At 36.1% G+C, this 20382-nt stretch overlaps 1 protein-coding gene across 1 annotated transcript in view; it reads left to right on the top strand.

Moving 5' to 3' along the window:
* RNF180 (ring finger protein 180) overlaps window positions 1-20382 on the top strand; it is a 60574-nt gene that overhangs the window by 23196 nt on the left and 16996 nt on the right. The window contains exons 3-4 of the mRNA XM_066338628.1: window positions 14258-14483; window positions 19062-19187. Coding sequence (XP_066194725.1) covers window positions 14258-14483; window positions 19062-19187 — 352 coding nt within the window. The remainder of the gene's footprint in view (window positions 1-14257; window positions 14484-19061; window positions 19188-20382) is intronic.

The raw sequence follows: 20382 nt of genomic DNA on the forward strand, positions 1-20382 counted from the left end.
CCTTTTGAAATACAGACCTAGAAAACTGTATCATTTAGATTATCAGATTATGCTTTTTTTGTAAACACAGAAAATTAAATTTTCTTTTTGTGAAAAATGAAAGCAAAGTCATACTCTTTGATAAGGGTAATGTCTGAGGTCCTTTCTTTTCATTGCTACCAAGGCAGGGGATGTATTGTTTACACTATTTGATACAAGTTTTTGTTTGTACCACATTTAGATGCTCAGAAAGTCACCATGCATTGGAAATCTACAACACCTAGAGATAAGACAGGCATAATAATCTGGCATTAATTTATCAGATTCTGTGTTGATGTGTTATCTTTGCAATCTCAGGAGTATCTTAGTGATTAGGTTTGGTGCTAGGAAAAACATAGGTTGAAAGCAAGTGTGTAGTACAAACCTAGGGACAAATTCATAGTCTTCTTTCCACTGTTACCTGTCACTGATTTCCTTCCTCTTAGTTTGGGAAGGTGATAGGTTTATGGTGATATGAATCATAGAAGTGAGATTTCACTGGGTTTTATTACATTATAAATTGGTTTGAGCTTTTGACAAGATCTTTTTACATAATGTTTTAAAGCACTTAATATGAATTGGTCTCTTCTGGCTTTGAAAAAGTAACTCAAAACTCAAAGTTTACAGACAGTACTGTAAGGAGTAGTGTGAATGAAGTGTGACTGAGGGCTGAAGACCTATTAAAAGCTCGTATACATCTTTTAAACTAGTGTTATAGTGGTTTCTTACAGTTTTATTGTACAATTATCATCCATCATTATGGAACAAATGACTTGGCTTTCTTGCTTTGTTACGTTTGTTTGTTGTTTTGGGGGGGGGGGGGGTTGGGGGGGGAGTTGTTTGTTTGTTTTTAATAAAATTATTTATGTATGCCTCATTATTCCTAACAAGATAGATTCTTTGGAAGAATAATTAAACGCTTGGTAATATTTGCTCAGTACCTTCAGGGCTGTGATAGGCTGACCCCAGCCAGCAGCCAAACACCCACCCACCCAGCCCCTTGCTCACCTGTCTCTCTTGCAAGGCAAATAGGGGGGGCCATTCTTGTGGGGGCAAGTAGAAGGAAGGTGAGGACACTCACGGATCAATACAGTGACAATTTAACTTAATTGTTAAATTGATTAGTGACTTAATTTAAATTAATTAGTGAGTTAATTTAATAAGGTGAAAGCTCTGTGTGCGCAGCCAGGGTGTGGAGAGTCTTGCTACAGAGTGGCTGCATAGAATGGGCCACGATGCTATGCAGCTGGTTGGAATTTAGACATCAAGGTCGGAATGCAACAACAGGATGTACATCCTGCTTATGTGATAAGTTGTAGCTGCAAGATAAGGGAACTGAAGGACATGATAAGGAATTTGTGGTTGTTACTAAGAGACATGTATGTAGTACTTAGGTAAGGATGTAGGCACCAATAAGAATGTTCGCTTTGTGCATATGTATGAGCTAATTACTGTCTGTATAAGTATGATGACTTTAGAACAATAAATCGAGACCAGCTGACCATGATAGCGTGAGGCTGGCTATCCCGCGACTCCGACACCAGGGCAAAAAGAGGAGTTCATTCACTCTGTTCTATCAGCAGTTGGATGTCCAACTACTTCCTAATCAAGTCTTCAGCACAAGTAATGGTTGCTTGCACAGAGAACCATAACCACAAACATTCACCCCTTCACCCTCATCTCCCTGAGCATTTATTGCTGAGCATGACACTCAGTGGCATGTGTCACCTGTTTTGACTCTGTCAACTCCAATCGCAAGCCCAGTCCCAGCCTGTTTGAAATTGGAAAGGAAGCATTCCAAGGAATGAAGCAATAGCCAAAACACAGGTGTGTTATCAGCATCCTTTTGGCCATAAGTACAAAGAAGAGACTTATATGTATGCCATGTATCTTTATATTATGTATGAAAAAAATATTTTATTTCTGCATTTGGTAGTAGTTTTTGACACACCTTCCACCGTTTCTCTGCATTTTCCCAACAGCCTCTCCGGTTCCCAAGTCTGGTTTATCCACTAAATGATCATGGTTAAATGACTAAAGTTGACAGTGATGGACTTCAGAGCTAAGACTGCACTCAGGCTTAAGCAGGACAGAGCTCACATCACTGAGTTTTTCTTTCAGGTTGTCTCCATCAGTTAAATTTTATTACTTTTGAAGGTTTATCTGTAAAATGAAGAGTAAGACTTCTTTTAAGAACAGAATGTTAGGTGCTAGAAGATTTGAATTTGTCATGCAGTCTAAAAATTTGTGCTGGTTGTACCCTTCACAAAGGCTTTATGTTACATCTTCTGCTTGAAGGCTTTAGATTGTGTCCTTTAAAATCCAAAATTAAGTGCTACTCTTGCATTGAGTGCATTGTGAAAGTCATAAAATGAAAAGTTTGTAGCTGAACAAGTTTTCTTCTTTGTAAGATTGGCAGGCTTTTGAACAGTGTAAAAGCAAGCTTTGTTGCTCCAAACATGCCCTGCTTTTTCCTGAAGAACTGACATAAATAATACATCTAAAAATGCTCACAGTTTGCCAACTACAAACTTACATTAAGGAGGCAACCAACCTAGCACAATCAAATTAAATGGCATTGGTTTGCTTTGTGTGCTTCACTGTATTGAGTCTTTTGTCTTTCTTTGTTATGTTTCCTCATTAGAAAAGACTCTCTGTTCTGCTAAACTAGGGCATAGCATGCTGCCCATTAAGGAGATGAAAATTATTAGCTAATATCAGAAAGTTTCTAAGACCTCACTTGAGAGTCCTAGGATTATTATGGAGGCTGTTGAGTGAGATCTGTCCTCTACTTCAGTCTACTAGGATTATTTTTACAGTAATTCTCTTTTTCCCCTCACTGTTGTACTAGACGCAATATAAAAACTAGTGTCTTTGCTTAATGTCAGTGTAGATAATTAAAAATGAAACAATCTTTAATTAGTATGTTAATAGTAGTGGGCAGTGTTAGAAATTTGTTGAATTTTTCAGAAAGGGGATAGATATTCGAATATTAAACCACAGTACAATACTTTGCCACAAAAATTAATTGCAGTTTATTTTTTATCATGTAGAACCGTAAGTTTGAAATAACCTTTTCTGGTGTTCTTTTTTTCTTGTGTATATTTTAAACTGTTCTTCACATGAAAACATTGTAAGCTGTGCGTTCTAGTTTCTTTATATCTCTACAAAGTTCCAAACTCTTTTATATCTTCTTGATGTCAGTCTTGCAAGTATTTTTAGGATGTCAGCAGTGAAAATTTTGAGATGCCTTGTATTCTGATGATTAATTATTTTTATGTTGGCTATCATAGCCAGATCCAAGTATTCATTATGTCATGTATCTAAGTTGGGTCAAATATGTGAAGTATTAGGGCAGTGAAATCACTTCAGTATATCTGTGTATTTTGAGAATTTTAATAAATGTAGATGGCAATTTGTTGCATGAGAAGTTAAGCTTTTTGGATAAGACTTCGCAGTGCTAAGCAAAATCCAAAAGTTCAGATTCATTCTAAGTATGAGAAGATGATCATGCTAATGGTGAATGTTTTTTCCTGCAGTACTTTTTGAAAAATTTTAACCCTCAAAGCAAGAATTTTGCCTTCATCTAAATCAAATCATATTTCATGAAAGATACTATTTCTAGCATCCTGCAATTCCAAAGAAAAGCTCTACACACTCTGGTTGTTTTTTTTCCTGCTAGGCTGGATTTTCATACTCAGTTTATGAAAGACTTTGTGAGATACTTTATTAGAAGAAAAATCTTTAATAATATTAAACTGTAGCAAAGAGAAAAGACTGAAATCTTCAAAGGTAATTATTCAGACCTCTCAAGCCTTTTTTAGGAAGGCTTATGAGAAAGGATGGAACCCTAAAATTTAAAATGGCCTTACTGTCTTCATAAATAACATCTGGGGAAAATGAAGTAGGGTGCAAATATCTTGCTTATACAACCGAGAAAATTTATCCCTTACATAAAATAAAGCATTTCAATAGCTGCACAGGGAATTTAGTTTGCTCTGCATGAAATGAAATGTTTATAGACATGTATATGGAATTACTAATAATTACAAAATGATGTGTGCATACAAAACTATGCACTTATACTATGAAATAAAAGGTAAGCAATCATTTCTGATCTGTTTATCAGACATAAAAAATAACAGCTTAATTTAAGTATCTGGAAAGTGGATTTATTCAGGTATCAGGATACTAACAGCTGACCCCTTTGAATCCATGCATGTTTAGCACTTTCAGATTGTGGCATCTAAGAGTTTACATTTGAAAAAGCTTTGGCACAATTTGGATGATTTTGGATATGACCATATGCTTATTGCTGACTACTGCCAATACCAAACCATAGTTTATAATAGTATTTCTGATAAACTTTCTAACAAAGTATCATAAAGATTAAGAGTTGAGAAGTATTAATCAAACTGAACATCTAGATATTATTTGTCAGAAAAAAACAATATTCACAACATTTGGTCTGCATTTTATTACTGCAGGTCCGCCTGAATTACTTTTTTCAACAGCTCAGGATCAAATTTCATTGTCTGTCTCCAAGGGTAGCATGAAAAGAAGAAACACAAGGGGTGTTTTTTTCTATTGCTGCATGAGGACATCCGAAACACTTTTGTAGTTTGGTTGTTTATTGTTTTAATTTAGCATTGCAATGTCTACTATGGATGGATTACAAACTACAAGTTTTGCTTAGATAATTATGTTATGAAAATTAAGATAAATGTCGTGTTGTTGATGGCCCTTAGAGTCTTAATCTTAAATTTTTTTTTACTTTTAAAAATGTCATTTGTGACTTTGAGAAAATCTCCAGAAAGGCAATACAGCTTTTGTAGGAAATCAGACAGATTTGTACTTCTTGTAGGTTTGTAGTAATGGAAAATATAATGTAATTTTCCTGGTTTTTTTTAAAGTAGAAACAGATACTTATGTATTTTGGTGCTTTGTTTGTTTGCATTTTAAGGGAAAACTGTACATGAATTTTTCAAGTCATCCTGAACTGCGTGAGAAGTTAATTAAAAATATTTGTTTCTGATGAAGCTAGGATTATTCCATAGTTATCTATTTATAGTAGGTATAAAAAATTGAGAAACAGTGATGCAATCTGATTACCTTTACCTAGGTTTCTCAGATATGTTCTTCTTTGAAACCCTTTGCTTAATTTCCCTTCAGAACAACTGAATGCTGTGCTCTAAACACTGTTAGGTGATGGAGTCTATTGAAGTAATCAATATTTAAATTGATTTTAAAAAACTTAGCCAACACACTTTAAATAGGTGGCCTGATTGTTCTAAAGAAGATGATCACCCAGTTGTTCCAGCCAGATAAGGAAACTCTTGAAAACTGGGACAGTCCTTTAATTGTCTAAATATAGCTTTAGGTTCCTAATTTTAGGGCAACTTATTTTAAAGCAGTTCATCTCACTAAGTGAATCTTTTAATGTGATGTCTCAAAACTGTATGCCAGTTGTGGAAAGAGAGGATACTTGCAGATCCATACGTCTTGATTTTGGGGTGAATGGTGAGTTCAATCTAAAGCACACGGTCACCCACCCCAAAAGAAGGATGTCACATCCCGCAGGTGTCCAAAAGAAGGGTCAAAGTTGGTCATAGTATAATGAGCATCCTGGTGAATAAAGATAAAAGCAGAGTTAGTTTATCTGGGTTAAATACTTCCTTTGGTCATATTGTTATGAATCCTAACTAAACTCTGTTCCGTCTGATGAATAAAAGACAAGAATTCTGTGACTTCTACCTCAGCCTGTGTTGGAAACATGTTATTATTGTTTTAATAAAGTTTGAGTGGTGATGTAACCACCACAGCTAATGACTGAGAGGATGGTCATGGCTACATAATAATAGTGAGGAATTAGTTCAAAAAACATTTGAAGACATTTTTGAAAGAGCCTATTCTGAGAGTTCAGTTCAGCAAACTCATCTTTCTGTCCAAATGGTAAGAAGTCTTCTGTAACTGTATCTAGCAGCCAAAAACTCTGTGTAACTTTCATTATGTTGAACTTCTGCTAATTGCTAGCAGACAAATATTTGTAGTTACTGTAGACTTTATTAATGGAAAGAACCTTACCTTGGAGCAGGCCAATGCCAGTAGCAGTGAGACCCGTAGGAAACTAAAAGTCTGTATATTTGTCTTACTATTTTTTACATTTTGTACATTGTCTTACAATTTTCCACAAATGGAGTGTCATTGAGTTATAAACATTTTATAAATAGTGTTCAGAACAGGAATCAACCTCCACATCTGACCAACACTCTTCCACGTTGCCTGCTCCACTTTCTGCTGTGTAGTGCTGGGGAAGAGACCTTTGTAAATTATAAGAGTTGATATTCTTCACTAAGCGTTTGTTGTGTAGTGTTACCTCAGATTGTGTCATACATCACTGTAATTTGCCTTAAATTTTTACTGAGTGACAAGAAACATTTCAGACACATTGTTTCATGTACTATACTTATGCAAAGCTGCCAAAATGTAGCAGTACTGTTCAAGACATTCTTTCAGACACACTTTGTTATGAGCATTTTCCCTAAAAGTAATAGTGTATACTTTCACACAGACCCTAGAAGAAGAGTTAAAAAATAAGCACTTGTCTGTTATTTCAGTGCTGCAAATCTTTTCACTAAAATTTGAAAAGGCTGATTTTGTAGATATAAAATTAATATCAAAGCCAAAATATTTTATTGATTTTTGATCAATAAAATTGATCAAGAGTGTGTATGTAAAAAAGGATTATATCTTTTATCAGGAACCCGAACAGCTACAAGTTTGTTCTAGAGAGGATTTGCACTCTCACTGTACTAGAGAGGGGGACTTCAGGTGTAGAAAGCAAATGTTTTGCTCTAAAAAACATCAATTAATTTACTTTTTAGGACTTTAATTTGACCTTCCAGTTCCAATACGTTTGTAAAATCAAGCAGAATGTTTAGCAGTCATGACAGTACCCATTCTGTATCATTTCAGTTTCCAAAATGCAAAGGGGATATATAATACCAAAAGGAGGAAGAACAATCTCATTTTCTTCCCTACAACTTCTGTAAAAAAATAAAATAAGTTGTTAAAAACAAAAGTTTTCTCTTCATGAAAGGGCCAGCGGGTCATTTTGTCTATCATTGAAGCATCATATCAATGCTCTGTGAGATGCATGGAAGTTTCTGCAGGCCTCTGGGAATGAATTTTCCTTCTCTTTGTTTGAAACAGTGATTATACTAAAGATGAATAATATTTGCTATATTCTTAAATTTAGTTACATTAACAGCTGTGCCTGGATGTTTATTTTTAGTGGAAAGCTTCATTTGCCACTCAACTGTAATAATGACATCGTCTTCTTACATGCTTGCATAAACTATGTATGTGTTTTATGAAATGTAAAGTAAAAGCAAAGATAAGCTTGTAACATGGCACTAATTTCTTATATACTAGTCAAGGGTGGTTATAAATATTAAAGTGTTTAGATGATTGTGGTAAAAGTACTTTAAGTAATATTTATTCCAGTAGCCTGTCTCTCAATTCTTTTTTATAATTGAATTATTTAATAGGGATAAAACCTTATTATAAATCTATAAAGTAGTTGCAGAGACCTTCCAAATATTTTCATAAAAGCTGTGTTTACAGATGTTCCTTAAATACGATTCTTCTAAGAGAAGTTTCCAAAAGGGTAATAATAAGCAAAGCTGGCAGTTTAGATGTCTATTTCTAAAGCCTAAAGGCTATTATTCCATAGCAGGAACTGCAGAGATTAAGCAAATTGCATAACAAAAAATGCTTAAATAATTTCAAATCTGTCATAAGTAATTGAAGTATATTATATAAGATGCTTGGAAAGAAAGGGGATGAGTGCAAAATACCCATGTACAATGTCTAGCACAAGAAATATTCAGTTTTGTGTGGCCTGTTTCAACTTGGATAAAACAATATGAATAAGAAATAAATTAAAATAGTCATTATTCTTTTTTCTCTGAGGTATGGACAGGAATAAAAAGAAAAGGTACTAGATCGTTTTCTTCCCCTTTATTTGCTTTTTTGTGAGGGTTTTTTTTTTCCCACTTCTTCAACAAAATAACCCTTTATCTCCTGACAAAGTGAAAATATTTCATTGAGACAAATTGTTTAACTTGGTATGTCCCAGGCATTTTATATTTTTTTCTTTTATAAGGTACTCTAGTTTACGTGTCCTGTCAGTAGTTGCCTTAGAAGCCTTGGTCTACAATGCAGTTAATCACACAAGATTAGCATGCATTGGGTTGGAAGGGACCTTAAAGATCATCTACTTCCAGTCCTTTTCCATGGACAGGGATTCCACTCACTCCATGGACTGGGTCACTCACAACTCCATCCAACCTGTATTTGTCCTTGATGAACAGTAACAATGCCTTCTAAATGAGACTGAATAAAAAACCAACCAATCAAAAAACCCCAACAACATCCCCCCACCCCCCCCAAAAAAAACCCAGAAAAAATACAACCAGAATAATCCAACACCCAAATAAACAAATACCATGGTTAACTTCCTAGCTCTAGAAAGAAATTCCTCTGGAAAAATAACAAAAAAAATGTCTTTCAGTTATTTCCCCTAGAGCCATTTATCAATCCCAAATGCAGGAGAGAGGGTCTGAATGAACCAGCATTGTCCAAGAAGACTATCCTGGGTGCATGAAGCCTCACCTGGAGTGCTGTGTCCAGTTCTGGGCTCCTCAGGACAAGAGTGACATGGAACTCCTGGAGTGGGTCCAGCAGAGGGTTATGAAGATGATTTAAGAGATGAAGCATCTCTCTTACAAGGAAAAGTTGAGGAAATGGTCCTGTTCAGCCTTGAAGCGATGACTGAGAGGGAGCCAATGTGTACACCAGTGTACACAGGTGTCTGACAGGAGGGTGTCAATAGGATGTATTCAGCTTTTCTCAGAGGTGCTGAGTGATGGGACAAGAAACAATGTGCAAGAGCTGATGCCCAGGAAGTTCCACTCAAACACGAGGAAGAACTTCTTCACTGTGCAGGGGAGCAAGCACTGGAACAGGTTGTCTGGAGAGGTTGTGAGTCTCCCTCGCTGGAGATATTCAAGAACTGTCTGGACACAATCCTGTGCCATGCTCTGGGATGACCCTGCTGGAGTATGGAGGTTGACTGAAATGAATCACTGTGGTCCCTCCCAGCCTGACTCATCCTATGGTTCTGTGATTCTGAACAGAGAACATGGCAATAGGTAACTCCATAGAGCTCTGCTTTGAAGTTTTTGGCTTGCTTTTGAGGTTTTCTGAAATGTTGTATGGGGAGAAATTTAGAGTGCAGGGAGTTTAGACTTGATTACTGATTTGTAAAGATGTTTAAGCCATGGGCATTGATCTCTCTACCCTATTATGATTTTTATATTTCAAGCTTAGATTTGCCAAACACCTGAAAATATGTCCTTTTGTATTCATTATACCAGTCAACTGGAACAGAGTATTTAAGGCATGTAAACCATGGATATCTAATGGCCTAATTTGGAAGAATTGCTAGTATAGATAGCAACATTTTTGGTAGGGTTTTTCTGCATTTTAATATTGGATTAACTTTTTTCTGAGATTAATTTTGAAATGCCATTAAAAGTTACTAATTTATTCTACAGAAATGAGGCAAGATAAATTCTGTTTGAAGCAACAGAACACTTTAAGATTTTCTCATAACAGTGACAATCATTTCAGCCCCTGTACCAAATATACCAGTCAATTTTAAGAAATTCTCAGGAAGCAGTGTACTTGATGTAATACCCCTTGTGCCAGATTTGTTTGCAATTGACTAAGAGGTTCAAAAGCTATTGTGAGACAACATAAATCTACTGATATTTTTGTCCAGCAACAACCAAGATGCACTTATTTTTTTTTATTTTGTTTTTGTATAAAACAGTATCAATATTCATTCTTTCTCACTTTTTCAGACCTGAGGTGTATGATTCAAATTCCGCATTATAATTGAAGACTTAAAGTCTGGTTTAGAGCTGCAAATCATTCTAGAGGCAGTTTCCTTTGCAAGATAATCATGTGAAATATAGAACTGATTTTTCCTCAGTCATCATTCCTTTCAACTGTGGACATTTTTGAGCTTACAAAGCATTCTGAATAGGTCAGTTTAAAATGAAGGGGTTTGCAGCTTGTTTGGTGGGTTGTTGTTTTTTTTTCATAATGTGGCATTTTTGTCAAATGTCATGTGTGCCTATTTGGTTTTATCACCGTTCTGCTCGTATTTCCACGTTATACTCTGAACTTCCTCTTACTGATAGCATTCATACAAAATCTTTTCTTGGAAGTGTGTATGACCACTTGGTCTAGGTCTTTCACATGATACAGGTAAATCATACATTAGATATCATGTTATTCAGTGGTGGATGTGTTCTTTCTGAATGTGAAACTGAATCAAATACTTTCTTGTCGTCCAGTAGCAGTGACTTCTCACAAGCTTTAATATCCATATTTTATTTGTCCATGCCTTTTCTCAACCACGGCTGTATTAGACTCCTTGTTACTTAACATGCTTTATAGGCTTCTCAAGCAGAAGCTGATTCACAGTTCCTCTTTTTTCTTTTGTTAATATCCTTCAGGTGTCCAACCAGTGAAATATGAGGGATTACTGTCAAAGCTGTATTAGCAGTTCCCAATCAACATGGGAAGATGAAAGGCTCTTACCTTTTTTCATTTCTTAGAAGTAATTGTTTTGCTTTCAAGCATTTTCTGGTATTATTTGGCAATCTTTCACTGTCCTTGATGTTTACATGTCCTTTCTCAAGTTTGTTCATACTATAATCCTGTAAGGAAATCATTCTGATTTATGCTTGTAAAGCTTTCATACACCAAAGCCCTGGCTCTAGTAATATATATAGGCAGCACTTAATTGCAAACCAAGAAAATAATGACTGTTTAAATTATTGTGCATTAGCTTCTAGCATAAGGAAGTTTCTCTGGTTTTAGTGTTGCAGTACTGAATAATGCCATGTGCCTACATATTTTTAAAATGGCCCCTTTTTAAAAGGGGCACAAAGCTGTAAAAAAAGATGTCTGTTCCACTAAGAAAATTGATCCTAACTAGATCTTGTTTGCACATTAGAATAATTTTGATCTTTCTAATTGCAATTGGTTCTGAGATACCTCTGTCCCTGCATCTTTCTATGATTTCAAACCTGTCTCATAACCAACCATTACCCATAAGTCCTCAGCAGTTTTGCCTCTCGGTCTCTTAGTTACTTAATTGCCATATGAAAGACATTTATCTTAGAGTCAGCTCCTCTGGTATATTTTCTTTCCAAACAGTGCTCATCAAAACCAGTTGGCAAAAGCTTTCTGGTCCCTGTATTTTGTTTTTGTGCTAGATTTCAATTTCGATTTTGATGTTACACAGGATCGTAGAGTCATGTAGGTTGGAAAAGACCTTTAAGATCATCAAGTGGAAACACTAACCTAGCACTGCCAAGCCTGGGTAGCAGGTTTGGAGGGAACTGTTACTTACACGATGTGTTAGTATTTCATGATTTTTGCCCCTCATTGGTCATATAATTACCTGAGATTACTTTCTTCACTTTCTCTGACAAATTATTTTCCACGTTTTTTCCCAAAGAAATGGTATTATGAAGCTTCCTTCATTCTAAAATTATTTAGCTGTAATCAATTCTGTTACCCTTTGCCATTCTGTTCTGGTGTGTGTTTTCTGTGCTGTAAGTGTAGAGACAGTCGGGGTTAAACAGTTCTACTGCTAGTTGTGATACTCTATTTAATGTTGGCTTATGAGCCTTTCCTATAGCATGGAGCTGAAAGTAATGGTCCCAAGCTGTTCCTGTCTGTAGCTTCTGTGGATGTTATCCATTCAAGCCTAGTTGCCTGTGTAGTAAATTGCAGTACATACCAAAGTTTTCTGCAGCCCTGTCAAGTGGAGAAAATCAAACTCAGTAAGTTGTAAGGTAAGAGACACCCAGTTACTGACATTCATGATTGTACAAGAGCTTGTGTTTGGACACAGTGGTAAACCAAAACTATCTCTCTACATTTTTGGCACAGCAGCTCAGAATTTACAAGCCCTCTTGCCACATAATATCCTGGAAAGTGCAATGCAAAGCCAAAGGTAGAATGACGGGACAAGTGTTTGTCCAGAACTGATACATCCTGGCTGAGTACCCCTGCTCTGTATTTTTAATGCAATCCACAGTACCCATGGTGTTAAGGACTTATTTACTATTTGTAGAGTTCAGTATCTCCCATAGAGAGAGATACTCTTTGGGAATAATGAGAGACACAGCAATCCAAATCAGGATAAGCAATAAATGTAATCTTCTCTAAACATCTAGAGATTCCCATATCTACAGTAATCACGATATTAACAATTGTCATTAACTTTTGGTACCAGTGTCAGGCAGTAGTGGCCTGTGATGGCCTCTACTGTCAAAAGTGTCCTCTATAATACACAGTGTGGTAGACTCACCCTGGCTGGATTCCAGGCAGCCAACAAAGCTCCTCTATCACTTCCACCACAGCTGCACAGGGGAGGCAGGGATTGGGACTTTGGAGTAAGGGCCATGAAGGAAGAGTTTTGATACCCAGCAGTGTCTTGATATGCTCCTGTCTTGAATTTCCTAGGGGATTTCTTTGTTATTGGACTATATTGGATTCTGTGAGCTGTGAAAGAAAACCAGAAACAGAAACTAAGAAGATGAATAGAAGAGGTAGAGCATAGTAAATTTCTCCTGAGTGTCTCCCATAAAGATGAAAAAAATGGTTTCTTCTTTAACCCAATATTCTCATTCCAATCAGGATAGGGTTACCTTTTGCAGTAGCCAGGAGGGGGCAAGGCTAAGGTCTAGGGGATTGTTCTATTCAATCTCATGTTATTGCTGGGATCAGGGGAAGGGAGTCTCTTCCGAAGAGAAGGGCTTCCTTCCAGTTGAGTAAGCATGGTGTGGGTTGTGAGCTGCAGGGAGCACTGGATAACATTAAGTCCAAGCTGGAGGGGCCAGTCATGAGGCACTGGTTCTGAGCCAGAGGGAGCAGTGAGGTATTTATCTGTTGTCAGGGATTTTCCAGTGAGCAATAACAGTTTTTTTATTATACTTTCTGCCTTTAGTATTGTTGCTGTTACTGTTCATTTTCTTATCTCATTACCATTCCCACTAAATTGTTCTTATCCCAACTTACGAGCTTTACCTTTTGTGCCTCCAGTTCTCCAATTCTCCTCCAGTCCTCCACAGAGGGGAGGATAAGCGAGTGAGTGGCCCATGGTTTGGAAAGTCTCAGTGGGAGCGCTAAATTGAGAATTACCATCCCTAAATCATGACAGCCAAAAACCCAGGGCACCATTAATACCTGATCTTCGGGTTACTTGGAACGGTTTCATTGTCATACAAGAGCAAATCAGAAACATGGCAATACACACAAGTTGTTACGTTCATGGGATGAGCACCATTTAGGAAGTCCAACTGTCTTCATGCAAAAACAGCAGAGCAAGGAAATTTGAAGCACATGTGCTGATAAAAGCAAGGAGTTACCAAAGATGGTAGGAAAAGAGAAGGCTTAAGGGTGATGTAATTGTGGGCTTTCAGTACCTAAAGGGAGCCTACAAGAAAGATGGAGACTTATTTACAAGTAATTACTGAATAGTGATAGAACAAGGGGGGATGACTTCAGACTGCAATAGGGTACGTTTAGATTTGATATTAGGTAAAAATTCTTTACTGTGAGGGTGGTTAGGCACTGGAACAGGTTGCTCAGAGATGCGCCATTATTGGAAATGTTTAAGGCCAGGTTGGATGGAGCTCTGATCAGCCTGGTCTAGTGAAAGGTGTCCTGCAATAACATGAGGTAGAGTAGAACAATTGCAGGAGGGTAGGAACTAGATGATCTTTAAGGTCCCATTCAAGTCATACCATTCTATGTTTCATCAATTTTTGTAATGCAGATACTTATAAATTGTTAAAATTCATTTTAAAAGAAGAAATCTGATCATAGTACAATTTTAATCTGCCTTTTTGGTTTTGTTACTTTTTTCTTTTACTGGCTTATGATTTTTCATCTTTCTCACAGTGGACATTTTCTGACATTCTGTTTTATGTTTCATGATCTTGTTAAAAGTAACCTGCATTAGCTTTAAGAATATCACCTCTGTGTACTGTTTTCTTAACCATTACTGAAAATTACTTTCCAGACAAGTGGTTTATCGAAAACTGTTATGAGCTGAATGTGAAAATATGTTCTCTTTTTCTTCTTGCAGCCTGCAAATGAAAACCTGCATACAGATGATGAGCATGAACTCCGAGGAGATAAAGAAAGCTATCTCTGTGCTGTGTGTCTGGATGTTTATTTCAATCCTTACATGTGCTATCCATGCCACCATATCTTTTGTGAACCTTGCTTAAGGATGCTTGCCAAAGACAATCCAGCCAGCACTCCATGTCCGCTGTGTCGCACTACAATTGCCAGAGTCTTTTTCCAAACAGGTATAAAAATGAAATATTTTATACATAGAAAAATATTTTTACTTTTTCTTCCTGTATGCATTCAGAGCAAATTTTGGTAATGTTAATTCACTGTGAGATTTTCTTTCTGTTTAACTCCTCCTAAGATCATTCCATGCAGGTTCTGTTCAATGTCAAGAAGCTATCTGGGACGCGTACTTATAAACATTTTATTTTAGAAGTGAGATTCTGGTAGTTTTCTTTTCTGATAGAATTCTGGTAGATTTTTTTGATTCTTCATCCTGAATAATAACAAGCTCCAAGCATAAAAAAACATTTCTCAAACAATCCTACTGGAAAAGTATTTTTTAAATTGCTCACTTAATGGCACACAAAAAAAAATGCTCCTTTCATTTATGACATTAAATTTGGGTGCAAGTGAAAATGAAGTCTGGCAAAACCCTTGATAATCTTAAATTCTCCCATCCTGGCCTCTTATACCCTCACCTCTAGTGTTCCTTACTCTTAACAGGAGGAAAATATGGTGGTTAGGAGGTCTTTGGTGTCAGATTTGGTATAGAAATAGAAGATGGTATGTAATCCTGCATCTAGAATATCTGGAACAGCATGAGTCAGTCTTTTATGTCCAAAGCTTATATGGCAGATTCAAGTACCATTGATAAAATTGCACTATGGTATCTGGAGCTAGGTCATTTACAGCACTTAAAACTGTGCATAGACTGATCACAAAGTAATGGAAATGACTCAGCCATGCAGGAGTTGTTTCATTTTAGATGCTGCAGAGATCTTGCAGAGATCCTCTTTAAGCTGTTGTGAGTGCTGTGATGATGACAGGTCAGTGATGCAGACTGAAGTATGATTTCACATTGATCAACAGGGCTGCCCACCTTCTGTTTCTGGTTGTGCACAGACTCTGCCTTCATACAGGCAGAACTTTGTATGATTTGATGTCAGGTCAGTTTGAGGAGCTGTCTGGGGTAAATAAGAACTCATGTGGGTGGGAAGGAGGCATTTTTCAGATGAACCTATTGCCCCAAGATCATTCACTAAGCAGCTGCTGGTGGTCAGGGATAGACACTGGCTATCCCTTCACTGACTGCACTGCAGCAGAGAAAATGGATGGAAAGCTGCAGCCTGAGCACTCTCAACCCCCTGCCTGTCCACTGTATAGAGATTTCAAGCTGTTCTCATTTCATTTCCCTAATTTTTGATGCTCCCTTCAATTTGATGTACACATGAGAGATAGAGAGTTAGGTTTTTCTAGGGCTATTTAAATTTTAAAAAAGCAATTTTGCAGATTTGCTACAGAAAATTACTACTGGGAGAGCACAAAAGGAGAATAAAGATGCTTCCTAAAATGTATTTGCAAAACTTTTCAACATGTTACAGTCATCTAACTGAAATATTACTTGGATTATTTGTAGCCTTTAAGTGCAATGTGTAAAAATGCCTGGTGGGAGGAGGGAATGAAGAAGGAGCCAGATTTTTCTGAGTGGTGCACACTGCCAGCATAAGAGGCATTCAGTACAAATTGAAATACATGAGATCTCATCTGAAGACAGCAAAGCACTTTTTTTCATGTGAGAGTGTCAAACAGGCTGGTCAGAGAGGCTGTGGAATGCCCATCAGAACACAGCTGGGCATGCTTCTGGGCACCTGTGCAGCTAACCCTGCTTGAGCAGGTTGAACTAGCTGTTCTCAAGGCATCCCATTCAACCTTACCCCTTCCTCTGTTAAAATATTAAATAGGTATATAGCTTTTTTGAGGAAAAGGATTTATGTAACTAAGGAGGAAATACGGTGTCATAGATACATAAATAGAGTCTACTATAAATAGTGGGCCATAACAGTGTATAATATGTTTTGTAGTATCAACTTCATATGAGAGAAATCTGCAGCTATTTGTATATTGCCATTCAGTATATAGCAATATGTGCTTGACTTCACAATATATTTAAAGATAGGTACAGTAATTTAGCTTTGTTTAATTATATATACTAAGAAAAATATTTTGAAATTTTCCAGTGCATAACATACTGAACAACTTTTAAATGAACTGAGGGATATTGATGATGATATCATATCCTTAGAGAAATTAGTAAAATCAGCACATTAAGAAGATGTATGGTGCTACAGTAATGTAAAGCATATTAATTTTTTTTTATTTCACTCAGAAGAACTATTAAGCCTTTTTAAAGTTATGCTAAAGTCACTGCTGCTATAGGTTTGTGCAGGCAGCAACGCAAAGTTGCCAGTAGTCTTTAGATAATTCTCTGATGCTGCAACTAGGGTGTCTTATTTCCCACACTAATTTATTTTGGATGCTTTCTCCAGCTTTCCATTTGTATATGTGCATTTATTTTACAAAGATATGTCAAAAAGAAAAACAATTAAGGATCTATTCAGAAGTTCATTTTTTAGCTTGTACAGTTTTGCAGACTGAACATAACTGCAACAGGATGCAGGTGGAAAAGAAAAAAAGGCTAAGAGGTCAATTATCCATCAATTATGGAGAAAAACTGTTTAACTGATAGCTACAAAGCCATATTTGACTCCTGAGAGTAATTCCTCTGGCCAGCTGCCTTGATCAACTGACCTTTTTTACAGAATCCATTAAGTATGGGTTCCAGTCCATAGAGTTTGTTTTGATGATGTTTATGATTCATTCCCAGCTTTCTTAAAAGCTTTCTTAGAAGCCCTTCTCCCATCAGGATAAACTCACATCTAATCAGATGATAGTGTGCCCAAGATACACCCAAGAAAACAGTGCTTGGCCTGATTCCACCAAGTAACTAAGTTACCAAGTTATCTAAGTTATCTTTTAAATGCTTCACTTACTGGGAAAGAGTGATCTTCTGCCCTTCATTGATGCAAAGTTTCATTTAAGTTTTTTTTCAAAACGGGCCAGATCTGACACGCATGTGCAATAAATCCACCACTTTGGAGAAATGCAGATTGAGGGTAGTGCTTGTGCAGAGGAGGTCCAGGCACGTGGCAGGATCAGCTACATACAGAAGGACTGGTGATCCTGAGGGGATCTTCCATTGAAAGCCTGGCCAAGCAGCCTTCTAGAAGCCAGTAGGACATGTCACCACTGCCTTTTCTGAAAAATAGGAATTGGATGCCTCGCCAGAGGTTTCAGTATTTAAATTTGAATAAAATTGAAAGACTTGTCTGAACTGAAAGAAAGAATCTTTTCTGCAGTCTGTAGCAGGAAATTAAAATGTTCTCTGTCTATGCTGTGAGAGGCAAAGAGTCTCATCAGAAGGCTGAATCTGAATAGTACCTAATCCAAATATGTTCAGTAGCATATAAAGCTCTTTCATAAAAATTTAAAAAACACTAGTAAAAATATACAGTTTGTTCATTTTACATTTAGGAGAGAAAAAGACCTTTTTTCCTTCAGTGACAGGGCTTATATGTGCAGTAGCTCTATTTTCACATAAGATAGATGATTTGAAGATTCTGTTCTCTTCATGTATTGTGTAGCCTCATTCCACCTGCAGTGTGGCATGGTGAAATAAAGGATAATTTTTAGAATCAGACCAGCATAGGGCTTTTACTTCAAATCTGCTAATGTCTTCCTCTTACACAGAAAAGCTACTGGAAGCAAAGGAATTTTTTTCTTCTTTTTGGAGCCTGCTTACAAAAAAGCTCAGTTTTCTTAAATTTGCCAGAGAAAGAGATTTTATCCTTTCATAAAATATTTATTATTAGAAAAGTATGTTCCATTACATTCAACCACATAAAGTGATAGAGCACAAGACTTCTCAAAAAAACCTGTGAATGTCTTTTCTTACTTTGAAAGTACAGAAAGAATTATGGTACCAACTACTATTAGTATTTGTCTGGAGACACAAATTGTGCAGGGGTTTGGTGGGCAGGGGTTTCAAGTTTTTCCTGTTAACAATTAGCTTAGCAACCCTGTTTGTTATCAGCAGATCAGTTCTATGGTAGGAAATATTGTTGTTTTCAAATTGTTTTTCATTGCATTGCTATGGATAGATTAGTCTGGAAGGTTTGAGTTGCAATCATGTAGGTATTTCCCCAAATTATAGCCTGAGAAGATGTTGATTTCTTGAGATTAATACATAATGCCAACTCCTCCAATGTGTCATGAATCATCCTACAAATGTTAGTTCCTGTTAATCCAAAGTATTTTTAAAAGTCTCAAAAATTTTCAGGCTCTTCTCCTTTTTTTTGCATTACTGACTATTACTGAGTGGTGATGTTAAACAAAAAGCAATATGAACTGAGATTATTACCACAGTCATTTTTATGCATATAATTTTTATTCATAGAGGTCATCACAGTTTTGTAAGTTAAATAGTTGATTTCTTAAATACATCATTTTGCCAGAACTTGAGATCATCTTTTCTAATTTTTTTTTCCAAAGAAACAGAATTTTTATGTATTACTATATATGGCTCTTTCTATATATGGAAATGCTTGGGTAAATGTGATTTAAAAAAGAAATTAGATGTTATAATCAGAAGGATTACATAGTGGATATGACATTTTTATTTTGTATAAATTTATGCAAATTATAATTTTATTTAGAGCATTGATGTATGTATTCTTTCCCCTTAATTATTGTAGATCTGAATAACTCTACCAGATCTTTTTTCCCTATGGAATATTTGAATCTAAAGGAAAATTTTCAAAGATCTAATTCTGCTAAATGGCCTCTACCAAGCTGCAAGAAAGCATTCAGAGTTTTTGAAGGTAAGATTTTTTAATTTTTGCCTAAATATCCTTCCATCTCAAGTGTACTATATGAAAATAAGACTCTGATTAATATATGCCATTGGCAAACAGACTGATGATTCTTAGAGATGAGTTTAATTCTCATGGGTGATTCATGCACAGTGCTCTGAATCTAAAGATAAACTGCTAACTGTAAAAAGACAATTTTGTATGTACCTCTTCATTTATTTTTGAATCTTTAATTCTGTGCACATTATCAGGATAATTGTATGTAGCATCCTCCTAAGAAAAATTTCTGTCTGCATAGTGGAATAAAGAAAATTACTCTAGAAGAAAAGTTACTGTTCTGAGTGAGGTAAATAAAGACCTCTTAAAAATGCAGAATCAGTCTTTTATGAAAGAAGTCAAATAAAGAGTTTTGAATAATATATATTATTCCATAGATTATACATATGAAATATGTATGAACAATGGATTTGCATGTTGTCATTTCTTTTTCTCTTTATTGTATGAAGAAAGCTTTGTCCTCTTGCTGCTACTTTAACACTTAAACATTTTCATTATTAACTGATTGTTAACTGAACAACATTTAAGTTAGACCATCCAAATGCAGGATTCACTGTTTACCCATATTTTCCTGTTTTCATTCCAATGGCCTTTCTTCACCAGGTCTTGTGTACGTTTGCTTACGTAGTTACTTGTATATACTTTTCATAATGCTGAGTCATGCTAGCAGATATACTTTTCCTGTTTGTAAGAACAGATTGCTTCTAAAAGTATGTGGAAAAAATAAAACAGAACTTCCATTTTTATATTCCTTTTCTAAGTCTACCCAGACCTTTGTAAAGGTGAAATTTGGTAAATTTTGGTACTCCTCTTATAAAGTCACGTCATGTAAGGTCACAATTTGATACTGAAAATATCAAGAAATGTTCCTGGCTGTCAGAAATAGCAGACTTGAGAAGCTGAAGGACTTGTAGATTATCTTTGTTCTGCCAACAGTTTCTTCTCTGAGAATCCAAACTAGGGTGACTATTTGTTTTCTCTAACAGGAGTTAATGTAGTATGGGTATTAATGCTGGGCTCATTGGTTTATTTTAATATATATTATGTATGTGACATAGTTCCTCTATGTTTTGTAGTGTTATATGGATTATGCCTTTCATAAATATATTTCCCAATGTTAAGCACTCTACAAAGCATAAGTAATTAG

The sequence above is a fragment of the Sylvia atricapilla genome, chromosome Z (assembly GCF_009819655.1).
Source record: "Sylvia atricapilla isolate bSylAtr1 chromosome Z, bSylAtr1.pri, whole genome shotgun sequence".
Taxonomy (NCBI): Eukaryota; Metazoa; Chordata; class Aves; order Passeriformes; family Sylviidae; genus Sylvia; species Sylvia atricapilla.